The sequence below is a fragment of the Aquarana catesbeiana genome, linkage group LG06, assembly GCF_042186555.1.
Source record: "Aquarana catesbeiana isolate 2022-GZ linkage group LG06, ASM4218655v1, whole genome shotgun sequence".
Taxonomy (NCBI): Eukaryota; Metazoa; Chordata; class Amphibia; order Anura; family Ranidae; genus Aquarana; species Aquarana catesbeiana.
Window position 1 is genome coordinate 129,950,903 of NC_133329.1, and position 14,576 is coordinate 129,965,478.

Sequence of the window (14,576 nt, forward strand, 5' to 3'; positions counted from 1 at the left end):
AACATAAAGTTTAAAAAAAAAGAAACGCATCTAATGCTGCTTTTTGCATGTGCAATTATGCACATTCATGTGTATTCACGCATTTGGCGTTAATGCATTCTATTGGCCAGAATATTAATTTATTCTACCCATTAGAATGCAATTACAATCAAAAAGACCTAAATGTGTCTAGCGGTAATGAACAAACATGCAAGTGATGTTTTTTTTCCTGCCTTTAATGGCTCCTGCCTCGACACACCTGTAAATACCAATGGACATATAGGGAAGAATTACCAAAACTGGAGCACTTAGAATCTGGTACAGCTGTGAATGGTAGCTAACCTGCTTCTACCTTCAGCTTGTTGAGTTAAGCTTTGACAATAAGCCCTTGTTTACACAGAAGGTGGGTTTGAAATCATGCGAGTTCAGCTGAACTTGTACAATTTCAAATCCGCATTTCATTCAGAGGCGATTTGAAAGACATCTGTGCGGGTTTATGTACAGATGTCTGTTGAAATTGCCCCTGAAAGTCGCAAAAGTAGTGCAGGAACTACTTTTGGAAATCGGTGTGCCGCCGCAAAGTTGGCATCGCACGGATTTGGACAGTGCCATTGCCAGCAATAGGGTGCGATTTGATATGTCAAATCACATGTCAAATCGCTCCGATGTGAACGGGGGGCTTAAACCTGGAAGCTGATTTCTGTGCAGAGCTGTACCAGATTTTGCACACTACAGTTTTACTAAATCCCCACATAGGCTAACATAGAGGGGTGTTTAGAGGCATAAAAAAGAAAAGAAAAAAAGTCAAATGCCTGTAAAAGCAGTGTTTTTGACATCCTGTGGGCACAAGGCTTTATAAATAAGGTGTCATTCACACTAGATAGCAGGATTCTGTTACTTAAAGGTAATGTATAAAGCTTTTGCATGCCATTTTTATATATCTGTGCAGAGCATAATGCCCATTGCATTAAAAGAGACATTCAGGAATACAAAATAATAAACAATCATACTCGCCTAGATGACTGCAACACCAATCCCAGCTGCAGATGTCCCCCAACAGCTCTATATCAAGAACAGAGTGATCAAAAAATGCTGATCACTTAGTTCTTGATATTCAGTTCACAGAGAGCTGGTGACTGCCAGCCACTGTCTTTCCACCATACCCCTCCAGCGTTCACAAAAGCACTAGATTGTGAAGGGGTGGGAGCAGCTGGCTCAGTCTGCCAGTGGCTCGCTGCGAGGCTGAGCCAGCTGCCAGTCCAGGCATCTGGGTGAATCCTGACTGTGAAGTTGGGATCTTTCCATAGCCTGGACTGGCTACGTGACGTCAGCCGACAATGGGCTTTAGCCCACTGTCAGCGCAAAACGGGTCACAGGAGAGCAGCTCTTTCATTTGCATGGGAAGGTGCTGTGAGGGGGCATTCAGAATAAATGGCACTGCAGTGCACTAACATGCACAAAGTGTGTTTCAGTAACAAGCTGCAATACAATATTGTGAATTAACGTGTTTAGACATACTGAACATGCAACAAAAATCACTTAGATGTAATTAATCTCATAATTTTGTTAATGTTTTAATCAGGGCTTTTTTCTCAGGGTGCAGGTACTCCCCCCTTCCAAGTCACCCATTGTTCCCCCGCCCCACCCACCTCCGAGTACTGTCTCTTGGTTACATCCCCTACACACCACCCAAAGTCACCCCTTTAAGAGAATATAGGACAAAGTATCATTTTGTGATACTAAGTAATTTGTATGGAATTTGTTAATCGTAACAAGAAAACAGTGAATTAGATCTCCTGAAGCCAGAAAAAAGAGATTCCTCCCAGCAACAACAGACCCCCTGCAACAAAACTCTCCCAAACAACAATAGACCCCCGCCAGCAACAATACAGTAGATCTCCAAGTAGCCAACATCAATAGAACCTCCAGCAGCCAGCACAATAGACCCCTCGCTCAACAGTAGATCTCTACTAGCAACAATTGAACCCCTAGCAACATAAGACCTTTCCCCACCAACAACAGTAGACCTCGCCAGCAACAAAAGACCCCCCTAGCGAAAATAGATCCTCCAGCAGCAGTAGACCCCCCCCAGCACACCCCAGCACTCCATTCAGTACTAGAGGTGCCAGAACTGCTTTCCTCCGTGTTCCCGCAAAAAAAAAAAAACGCCCTTGTTTTTATAATCTTGTATCTTTTGCAATGTACATAGGGAAAAAACAAATTTGTTCATTAAATAGGTCGTTTCTGCTTTCTCCTTTGGAGTGTGACACAATGGTTGTGCTTTACTGACCCTTCTTACAATCCAAGCCTATGAGTTGGCCAACTCATTGAAAAATTCATTCCCTTTATGGCTGTTATCTTCTCTCAACAGCTGTTAAGCAATTAGAGTCTTTGTGGTGGCTAATCCACTCTAGTCCTAGTGGGCAATCTACAAGCTTCTAATGTTTATATAATATAAAAAAAGAAGAGCAATATTGTAAAAATGTGAAAGTCACAATAAAAATGGCTTTCCTTTAAAGCGGTTAAAGGCTAGGTTCAAAATTGTAGTTGCATTCAGGCACGCAAGATGCATCCTGAATGTTTGTATTTTTTTTTACAAAGGGACTAATGTGCTTCAGCTGTGGCACCATTGACTTGAGTGGGTGAAATTGACAGGTGGTGACTGTCAACTTAGCATGCAAAGCAAAGCATCACAGCCATGGCATGTGAACAGTCCCATCTGGTTGTATTGTAGACAATTGGCAGCCAATTTTGGGGGGGGGGTGGTAAAACTGCCCATGTAAAAGAGGCCTTAAACCCCAAAATAAAAATGTAATTATATTAACAAATTCTTTAATGTACAGTAGTTACATAGTTAGTCAGATTGAAAAAAGACACTAGTACATCTATCAACCATTTTAAAACATATGGCTGCATTAGTTTCCTTTTTTTAAATTTCTTTTTCCTTTACTTTCATCTGATGATCCAGCCAGTTGTCTTTCAACTTCCTTTAAAGTGGTTGCAAAGGCAAAAGGTTCTTTATCTTAATGCAATCTATGCATTAAGATAAAAAGCCTTCTGTGTGCAACAACCCCCCTCAGCCTCCCTAATACTTACCTGAGCCCCATCTCTGTCCAGCGATGTCCACGAGTGTCTCGGCCGCCCGGGACTCTCCCTCCTGATTGGCTGTGACACAGCAGCGGGACCATTGGCTCCCGAGGCTTTCAATCAAAGTCAGTTAGCCAATCAGAAGAGAGAGGGGGCAGGGCCGAATAACAGCTCCATGTCTGAATGGACACAGGGAGCTCCAGCTCAGCTTGTGTGCCCCCATAGCAAGCTGCTTGCTGTGGGGGCACTCAGTAGGAGGGAGGGGCCAGGAGCACAAAAGAGGGACCCGAGAAGAGAAGGATGCTCTGTGCAAATCCGCTGCAACAGAGCAGGTAAGTATAACATGTTTGTTATTTTTATGGAAGTAAAAAACAAGACTTTACAATCACTTTAAGGTCTGGTTCACACCTATGCAGGCTGCAGTTGATGCATATTCTAGGTGCATTTGCATTTTTTAATACACGTTTTTGATTCATTTAAATCTATGGAACTAAAAACATCACCTGCTGGTCCCTGGCCCTTTCCATAAAATGCACAGATGTGAATGTAACCCATAGGAAACCATGTTAAATGGACTGTAGTGTGTTTCTGCAAAACTGAAAAAGCACAAAAAAATGCATAGGTGTGAACCAGGCCTAAAAGAACAAGCTGTCCAGTGAAAGTGGCAGTTGGGGGATTCATACAAACCGTTTAACGCATGACAGGGGTGCTTACAATGGTCAGCCTTTATTAATTTATGTAAAATCTTCATCCCAAAAGAAAAAAAAAACGATGCTGCAACTGCTCAAATGGTGTTAGCTGGAGTTCACACCAGTGCAGCTTTGAAATTGCACTACTCCAGATTTCAAAGCCGCAGATCGGTGCGATTTGCACCTCCGATTTCTGTGCGGCTTGTGACTTCATCTAACAGAAGTCTATACACATTGCAATGAAATCACAAAAAAGTAGTGCGGGAACCTTTTTCAAAGTCACTGCAACTTGAGTCATAACAATTTGAACAGTTCTATTGCCGGCAATGGGGTGTGACTTTTCATGGGATTTTGAGCTATCAAATCACATGACAAATTGCACTAGTGGGAACCAGGGCTTAATATATAAGCCAGGTCCATCTAAAGCTGCTAGTGCATTTAAAACTACCCTCTCCCTTGATAATGCTGCAGTCCAAGAGTGGCTCCGTTTCTCCTACATTCAGAGTGGAGTGGAAGTGTGTTAGGCTCCATTCACACTAACGCGTTTTTTGATGCATTTTGCATTTTGCAGAAATGCATGGGAATTTTTTAACATGGGTTCCTATGGAACATGTTCACATCAATTCCTTTTTATACCTCTGCGTTTTTGGAAAGGGTCAGGGACTTTTTTCATGCAAAATGCAGCATTTTGCATGTAATAGAATTCAATGGACCAGCTTAAAAAACGCAAGTGCAGCGTTTTTGCAGCGTTTTTGCAGCGTTTTTCGTTTTTGGCATTTTTTTTTTAGACTGTATACAGTCTAAAAAAAAACTGTGAAAAAAAAACGCAAAACGTGGCAAAAACGCTGCTCAAAAACGTGGCAAACATCACAAAAAAAACTCCAGAAACACTCAAAAGCAACATGCATAGATGTGAATCGAGCCTTACTGTCCAGATTGTCAGGTGAAAGTAAAGGAAAAATGTTTAAAAAAAAAAATAATGCAGCCACCACATTGGTAAGCTGCACTATATTATATTTTTGCTAATACAAGTTTAATTACTGCAGTAGTCATTTAAAATGCATCCTCATTGACAACATGCTATACTTTTATTTAATAAAGTGGATTAAGAGCTGACCAGGCTCGATACTAGTCAATTACCAGAAGAAAGGAGGGATACAAAAGAAAACATTAGAAGAAAAGTACCTCTAAGCTAAAGAAGTTTTTTCAAGCAAAATCCCGAGGATGGTCTCCTATAACCATCAAGACATAAACCCATTGTTGGATACAACATTATCCAGGTGCCTCTTACTTTTGACATTTATCTTGTCAGAAGCTATATCTTGCCTCAGCTGCTCACACCTCAAATGAACTGCATGGAACTTTTATTAAATCCTCTGAATGACATCTAGAGCTAGTGAGAGAAAATGTCAGATCCCATTGATTCACGTACTACAGTGATATGGAATAAAGCATCGGCACATCCATCTAATCCACTTTAGGGGCATGCTGGATACTTATTGATTCAGCAGCAACACCTGGAGGGTTCTTACTATTCTGTTCTAGACACCAGAGGGGTTATATTACTCGCCAAACTATTTTGCCTTATCATCACAAGTTACTTTGATTAAGACATAATAGATTGATTTTATATAGAGCTTTCCCAGAGAGCAGCTTTTAAAAACAACCATTCTTGCGAACAACAGTTTAAAAAGAAAGACGTCTATTAAGGAAATTCATATTTTGTGTGAGTAAAGTATAGAAATAATGATTGGAGCATTCAAACTCAAACTTCTAAGTCTAGTCCCTACAGTGCTCTCAGTGTGGATGCTACAGCTTGGTCAGAAGCTTAGTTGTTCTGCCAAATTTGAACGCTGATCTTGCTGATCTAAAAAAAAAAACAGCTCTATAAAAATAAATTGAGGTTGTCAAGCATATCAGCACATGCAACCAAAGAATGAACCAATGAAAAAAATAGAAAAATAAGGGTAATAATTATTCACCATATACCAAAGCCCTTAAAGCATTGGAGTAACCAGTGGCGGCCCGTCCTTAGGAGGTGCACGGGCGCTGCCCCCCCATCAATGCCTACACCCCCCTAATCTGCATGCGGGGCCCCGGATGCATGGATTTCAATGAGGCTCTAATCGGCTTCAAAAAAGGGTGGGCCCTGAGCCCACCCACTTGTGTGACAATAGCAAATTAATATTGGCTATTGTCTTCCAGATTCTCCTCTCGGACAATCAGGAAGCAGTTCCTGAGACCCGATTGGCCATGGAGTCTTAGGACTCTCGGACAATCGGGTCTCAGTCAGGACCCACTTCCTGTTCAGCCTGTAGGAGAAGCGATAGTCCCAAGGCGAGGAGCTGCAGCCCGGATCCATGTCTGCCTGATCTGCCTCCTTCTTAAGGTAAGGGGGAGGTCGCTGCATTCCTGTCCGTCTCCTGTGGGGGGGGTGGGATTGCCACATTCCCTTCTGTCTCCCGCGTTGGGAGGGGGGGGGCTTACCACCCGGCAGTTTAAAATGAAAAGTTCTAATATATACAAAGTTCAGATACATGTCTGCCATCTGTCATAACTACACACTGGATACATGATTACAAAAAGTTATAACAAAGGTTAACAATATATAGTGTTGTGCGTTTGACATCAGGAATTACCTAATCGATAATTATATTGAGTAGTTTTCATCAATTACATTTCTTTTTCAAAAACACAGATCAAATGATATGAATACAGACTAAATATGGAATATTTATTCACTAGACATGTATTCACAATAAATAGTTTGATTATGGATGGACATAAATAAAATCTTACATAAAATGCTAAATTATTTGCAACACTCGCTAATGGGTTTTGCTATACCATATGAATGGAGCAAAAGGATTAATTCCTCCCCGTTGGCAAAATAACCATCTATATATACATTAATGGTCAGAAAAGGTTTAGGGGATTATCACGGTGCCCAGCAATAATTGAAATCCATAAGGTAAAATGACAAAACTTTATTCACAAATAATTAAAAAAGAGATGTATATACATACATATCAAGGGTGTGAAAAATACAAACAATCAGGGAAATAAAAAGCCAACTGAGCAGTGGTATCACATATACCCGCCTATGGCGTGATGGCAGGTTACGTGAACAGGTATATAAAGTCCTACATGTTTCGCCATCTATATATACGGTATATATAACTACCAGACAATAGTCTGTGATTTACGCAGCCTAACAGTTAACCTCCTGTAAGAAGAGTATGAGTTAAACTATGTAAAATAAAAATTATGGTACGATACTATATCGCCAAACAAAAGATGATAAAATTGGAAAAACATAAATAAAGTAGAAGAAAAATCTAAAATAGTTATTCTATCGGGGGAATAATCATTTATATACTACAAGAAATAATCGAAATATAAGAAATCAAAAATAGGTATATTCAAATAATCAATGAATCAGGAAAGATCAATGTAACAAAATTACCCTTCGTAAATGGCTGCTGGCTTACAATGTTCTTTACCAGAGTCCCCTAAGATGGCTGCCTTTCCCAAAATGGTGTCTCATCAAGGTGGAGCTGTGTTTTGGCGTCCTCAAAGTGTCAAATGATTAGGCATGATGATAAGTGTATGTGTGAAGAGTGATGAATGAAGTGAAGTCCCAGTGTGAATGACGTGTGTGTAGTCCACCTAATGGATTCCTCTCCTGGTCCTATATACCATTCTGGAAATAAGCTCATGAAAATTTTATTAAGCCTAGCCCAGAAGGTGGAACTTCTTTTCATTGGTTCCTGTGGCTAAATATTAATTCTATTATTTGTTTAGGCATTGCCTCTCTTAGCCACCAAGTGCCATCCTAGGACAAGGGATATATTTGTTCTAAATTATTCTTAAAAATAATTTGTTATAAGAATGTCCCTTTTCTCATGGTACAGGCGTGACCATATGATATTTCTAATACATATCTGTAATATTTAGGACATTTCTAATGCAGCAATATTTCAAACATAATTATATTAATTAGGAAGAGATGTTTTATATATATATATATATATATATATATATATATATATATATATATATATATATATATATATATATATATAATGTACATATAAAACATATAATATACATATATTATGATTAATTATACATCTAGGTAAAAGAAAACTATTTAAACTATTTCTACATTCTACATGTAGGATATTTCTAATCAGAATAAATACATACTACATCACAAGATTATTCTTATGCCAGTAGACAATAAAATCATGACTTGAATCCATTTCATGGGATATGATACATGAGGTTATAGTCTTATAAACATACACTCTTAAATATATGCGGAGATGGTGCGGTTCTTATTAAAATATTATAATAAATACATTAAACAAAAGCTCCATAGTTCCCTCTTAGCATATTATGGACCATGGAGGTTGTACATACATATCTATGTCAATATTCCTAGGGGGATCTCCATTGTATAGTATCCACATATTTTTAATGGTGTCTGAGCTGTACTCCTCTTCCAGTGGTGAGGAATTATAGGTGGGAATTCAGGTTTTTTTTTAGCCTGTTTACCGAGGTATATTAGCGGTTGTCCAGGTATAAACATTCCCCAAGGCCCTGTTATACATTGAATGTGGTGTATTCTAGCCTTGGAAAAGCAGTTGATGTTTGCTGTTTTTCAGAGTTTTATCACTGGTCCGAGGGTCTTCAAATACATTTTATTTAGCAACCATAAAATAAATGTATCCTTGGCTTTTATATTCCCAGTTCTGCAAACAGCTTGCTTACAGACCTCCAATAGGATGATAAAAACACAGGATGTCTCTGGTTGAAAACTTAGGTGACTTGTCCTGAAGCTGACCCTTGTTCTGGGGCTTATTTAATCTTAAACATCCATATTGAATTAATGAAAATATGTCTATTTCTTCACCATAGTTCTGACAATAGTATACATGATTACAAAGGGGTAACCCATAAGTTGTCTATGCATTTCTTGGGTCTAGCCCTCTTCTTCAGGAGAAGGAAAACCCACATAATACAACATATTATTTAATAAATTTAATTTCTATGCCGGCATGTGTACAAACAGATCAAGAAAACATAGCCATTATGCATAAACAGAACTTGTTCACATCTCCTTCCCCTGGCTAACAACCCAAGGCGGGAGATCAGGCACTTATCCCTCTGGATCAATGGCCATAATGTACATTTTTATTGCTCATTGCTACACAGTTTAAAGCCCAACTCTTCTAGTTCTCCCCTTCCCCATTGGAGGCCCTGCAGCAGTATCTTATGATTACTTTTATATAATACTTCTTTCAAATGTCTTCAGGCTGGTCACTTGCTGGTGATGAGCAGGGTCCTCTTTCACGTTTGATCTTCTCTTGTTAGTAGGCAGTCATGTATGTGAGCACATGACACTGTGGTGACTCCCCCTTTAGTGGGTGCGTCCATAACACACTGCACTCATAGGATTTCCTCAGTCTTTTGCTTTGAATGATGATGGGTGTCATGATAAATAAGTCCCGCTGTCAGCAGTTCAAATGGAATGTTTTTAAAAGCATGCTCACCCAGCTATACACCGAGAAAAGTGTTTCAGCACTGATCTTACTGAATATAACTCAGGCCCCACGTGTAAAAACAAAATGATGATATATTATAAAGCACAGTTTCATTCTTTATACCTAATGTCTGCTCAGTTAATTCGTTTTCTGATTTAATTATATTTGAGCACATTCAAATTAACTTACCCAAAATGAGACCGTAGTTTGAGATGTTGAGTTGTCACTTTTCAGAAGAATTTACCTACTTTCTTGATAATTAATAGTAAATGGCAAGCTTTCAGCAAACACCACCAAGTGCACCCCATGGACTACAGTTATCTGCTAGCACTGCTGAAGACGGTTGAAGAACAGTGGGATCCTTCGATGTGTCCAAAAGAGCTGGTATGTACTATGAACAAATATACCAAACATATTTTCTTCTATATTTTTGTAGCCAGTTTTATTTTTTCACTGTAATTTTTTTTGTAAAAAAATATAATTAAGGCTATTGTGCAACATTAAAAATGATATGAACCAAGTAAAAATCTGAAATACCCTAAGCAGTCTCTGTTCCACTTTTTCATGTGTTTGGCAGAAACTGTTTACGTAAAAGTATTTAACGTTTCAGAAGCATTGATGGGCTTGACATGAATGGGTGGCAGTTTCTTTATTACCAGTTAAAGGTCTAAGGTCTAATCACAGATGTCATAACATGCTATATTAAATAAAGTGGTAGTAAACCCAAAAGCAAACAATCATTATAATTCAGTTTACCAGTTCTTAGATGTGTTGGCTGCATTAGTTTAACTTATAAGCCTTCTTTCCTTAATTTTCATCTGGTAATTCTGGTCAGTAAGTCTTTTGCCTTTAAACAGAACAAGCTCTCCTGCAAAATGTAGCAGTTAAAGTGTTGAGACAAACCATTTACCACTGACAGGAGTGCTTGCAATGACCAGCTTTTATTTATTATTATAAAACCTTTATTCCAAAAGAAAAACTGTAACTGCTGTAACTGCTTGTGTAACTGCAGTGTAAGATGGAGTTCTGCTTTAATTTGTTAGTGTATCTAAATCTGCTAGTACATCTAACACTCCCCTCCCCCAGGCTGATAATGCATCTGTAGCACCCTCTAGTATGTGTGCTAGATATATATATACAGTGCCTTGAAAAAGTATTCATACCCCTTGACATTTTCCACATTTTGTCATGTTACAACCAAGAATGTAAATGGATTTTATTGGCATTTTATGTGATAGACCAACACAAAGTGGCACATAATTGCAGAGTGGAAGGAAAAAGATAAATGGTTTTCAAATTTTTTTTACAAATAAATATGTGAAAAGTGTGGTGTGCATTTGTATTCAGCCCCTGTGAGTCAATTCTTTGTAGAACCACCTTTCGCTGCAAGTTTTTTTGGGTATGTCTCTACCAGCTTTACCCATCTAGAGAGTGACAGTTTTGCCGATTCTTCTTTGCAAAAAGGCTCAAGCTCTGTCAGACTGGATGGAGAGCGTCTGTGAACAGCAATTTTCAAGTCTTGCCACAGATTCTCAATTGGATTTAGGTCTGAACTTTGACTGGGCCATTCTAACACATAAATATGCTTGGATCTAAACCATTCCATTTTAGCTCTGGCTGTAAGTTTAGGGTAAAACAATTAATAAAAGAACCGCGCTAGTGAAATAAGTATTGAGTAGATACTTAAATAATATAAATATTGTGATATAATCCACATAATATATCAAATACAGCCCAATATTGTGTGATAAGTGAATAATCAAAAAATGTACTAAAAAAATAAATGCAAATAAATATAAATATAAAAAAGTGACAAAAAAGATAAAGTCCGTGACTTAAAAAGTTGTGTAGGATATCCACAGTCCTTATTGAAATTAATTCCACCAACAGTGACTGAAAAACTTAAGTGAATAGAAATATCTTGTGAGAGGAATCCACCACCTATGCAGATATATGTTTACCAGAGGTAACCTATATGAAGCTTATGCCCGAAATCCACTCAGTGGGGACACCACCATCGATCTCAGCATAGAGGGAGGATCACCCAGGACTCACCGACAACCAGGCCAAATACCTCAGCAATGGGAACCCAGGGGAATAAAAAACACATCCTCCATAGTGTGAATCCGCTTACACAGTTTATTGAAAAAAGTAAAAGTAGCGCACTTACTAGAAAGCACAAATACAACAGCATGTAGTATAAATCAGCCGGCCGGCCTGCATGCACCCGTTCACAGAGGAAATGGAAACGATGACGTCAGCGCGTCTGCCTTCCGACGTACGTTTCGTCCTATTGGACGTTGTCATAGGAACGTAAGTTTAGGGTAGTTGGCTCTTTTGAAATTCAGTGTCTTTGTATTTCCCTTATGTTTGCTATTTGTGTGATTTATACTGAAGCCAATTGACCTGTGATCGCTGTTTCCTAAATTGCCCCGTATTTCCACATCCGTGATCAGGTCTGTATTGTGGTAATCAGTAGATCTAGTAATGCTTTATTTCTAGTTGGTGCGTCTACCATCTGACTCATGAAATTGTCCTGCAAGACATTTAGGAACTGGCGAGCCTTAGATGAATGCGTGGTTCCCTCCGTCCAGTCTATGTCTGGATAATTAAAATCCCCCACTCCCACTCTCTGACATCTCTCTCTCTGACATCAGAAACCGGTGGCATTGGCAGCAACTCAGGACCATGTAGTGGCGATCTTTCACAGAACAGGGAGGCCCCTTTTGTCTGTCCTTCAGTGACAGCTGTGCCCTCTGTACAGATATGACAACTAATACCTATAAAATTTTGGGAGGTGAACAAAGATTCTTTTATGCACTTGCCGACCTGCTCACGCTGATATACGTCAGCAGAATGGCTCTCCTGCGCAAACTGAAGTACCCGTACGTCAGTCCGCAAAAGCAGGATAGCGGGGGCCTGCGAATGCGGCGAGGAAAGGCAGAACAGGGAACTGCCTATTTAAACAAGGCATTTCCCTGTTCTGCCTAGTAACATGACAGAGATCGTCATTAGGAAAAGTGATCTCTGTCATGTCAGTGGTAGCCCATCCCCCCTACAGTTTGAACACGTTGAGGGAACACACTTACCCCCTTGATCGCCTCCTAGTGTTTAACTCCTTCCCTGACATTGACATTTATACAGTTATCAGTGGCTATTTTTAGCTCTGATCGCTGTATAAATGTCAATGGTCCCAAAATAGTGTCAAAAGTGTCCGATCTGTCCGCCGCAATGTCGAAGTCCCGATAAAAATCGCAGATCAGTGCCATTACTAATAAAAAAATAATAATAAAAATGCCATAAATCTATCACTTATTTTGTAGATGATATAACTTTTGCGCAAACCAATCAATATAAACTTATTGCAATTTTTTTTACCAAAAATATGTGGAAGAATACATATCGGCCTAAAATGAGGAAGAAATTCGTTTTTTTTTATATATTTTTTGGTGATATTTATTATAGCAAAAAGTAAAAACTATTCCTTCTTTTTCAAAATGTTCTTTTTTTTGTTTATAGCGCAAAAAATAAAAACCACAGAGGTGATCAAATGCCACCAAAAGAAAGCTCTATTTGTGGGGAAAAAAAGGACATCAATTTTGTTTGGGTACAATGTTGCACGACTGCGCAATTGTCAGTTAAACTGACACAGTGCCGTATCGCAAAAAATGCTCTGGCCATTTAGGGGGTAAAACCTTCCGGGGCTGAAGTGGTTAAAGAATTATTTATTTATTTATTTATTTATTTTATGGTAATGACAAAAAAGTAAACAAAATAGATTAACTATGCTTTTTCCCCAGTGATTTTAAAACATCTAATGGGCATGCGTTTTAACAGTCAATGCAACACACGTTGACATGCTTTTTAATGCATTCAGTTTATTTTAAAGAAAACACATGTGACAAAAACACAAATGTGAATGGGCCTTAAAAAAACTGTTGATGGCATCACATGAAAATGCAAAAGAACTTGCGTAGAAAGGTGTTAATCCAGACTTAAGCCTGGTACACACTACAGTTTTCTTTCATGCAACTCGCAGATTGCACATAAAAAAACTGACAGCTCTGGGCGGGAGCCGCTGTACTAACCATGCGAGGTTAGTCCAGCGATCTCCCCCGCTGGGCTGTTGTGTTCTGACAGGGGACGGACCGTCCGCCAAAGCACTCTGATCAGCGCTCTCTGCCATTGGCTGAAAGCGCTGATCGGGAGTCTTCGGCTGCTGGTCTCCCAGCATGCACATCTGACAGACCGACATATACACGGGCAGAATGTCGGCTGGTATTTTTTGTACCGGAAATGTTTCCCAACATTCGGCCCATGTGTACGGGGCTTTAGACTGCAAATACTGCTAAGGCCGGGTTCACATATGTGCAGCTGCGGGTCCAGTGGGTTTCTGTACACCGGTTCAGGTGCTACTCAGGTCTGAGTTTTTGCCTTAATTCACACCTGAACCGGACCCGAAGACGCACAGGACCCCAGTGCAATCCAGACCGCGTCCACCCTGGACCTGTGTATGGGCTCCACTGAGAGCTGGTCACATTCGCCTGTCATGCAAATTGGATGTGGGGAAACCCGCATCAAATTCGCATATATGTGAACCCAGCCTTAGTGATAATCAACTGCGGCCAAAAATATATTTTTTTTTCTTTGGTTTGACCTAAGATATCTTATATCTGCTCTGTTGCTGTGGATTATTGCTTTTTAATTAAACACAAATGTGATTGACTGGGGAGAGAAAAACATGTTTTTTTAACATAAAATTGTATTTAATTTTAACAAACAGACAGAGAGTAGATCAAGGAACAAATACATTCAGACATAATCATATAACAGTAGTACAAGCTATATCAGAAGAAATTATTGTAATAAATGCATGAGTCAGTTAGATTGCAATTAGTGACTATATTAACAAAGTGCAGGAGTTAGAAACCCAAAGGCTGGGGGGGATGTGGGGGGGGGGGGTCAGACATGGCCAATCAAATCGTTCACACTCACAATCAGACTGGGGTTTGAAAAGAACCAGGGGGGTAAATGGTGGTAAAGGGGTGTGGGGGAGAAAGGATATCCGAACCCTACTCAATGGGTCAGATGCCACGCATTCACCCAGGCGGCCCATATTTTATCAAAGTTCTTTGGACAGTTTCTTTCTAGGTAGGTTAGTTTATAGAGAGGCAGGGTAGCATTAGAAAAACATGTTTATATATACATCCATGGACCTGTCGATTATAGATGTCAGTAGGGCCTTGTTTATCATCATGTTCCTAATAATAAC

General features: G+C 39.4%; 1 protein-coding gene across 2 annotated transcripts in view; it reads left to right on the forward strand.

Annotated features, from left to right (window-relative positions):
- Window positions 1-14,576, forward strand: part of BAIAP3 (BAI1 associated protein 3) — a 597,572-nt gene that overhangs the window by 417,674 nt on the left and 165,322 nt on the right. For both annotated transcript variants that reach the window (XM_073636787.1, XM_073636789.1), the window contains one exon: window positions 9,571-9,688. In XM_073636787.1, the coding sequence (XP_073492888.1) occupies window positions 9,571-9,688 (118 nt within the window). The remainder of the gene's footprint in view (window positions 1-9,570; window positions 9,689-14,576) is intronic.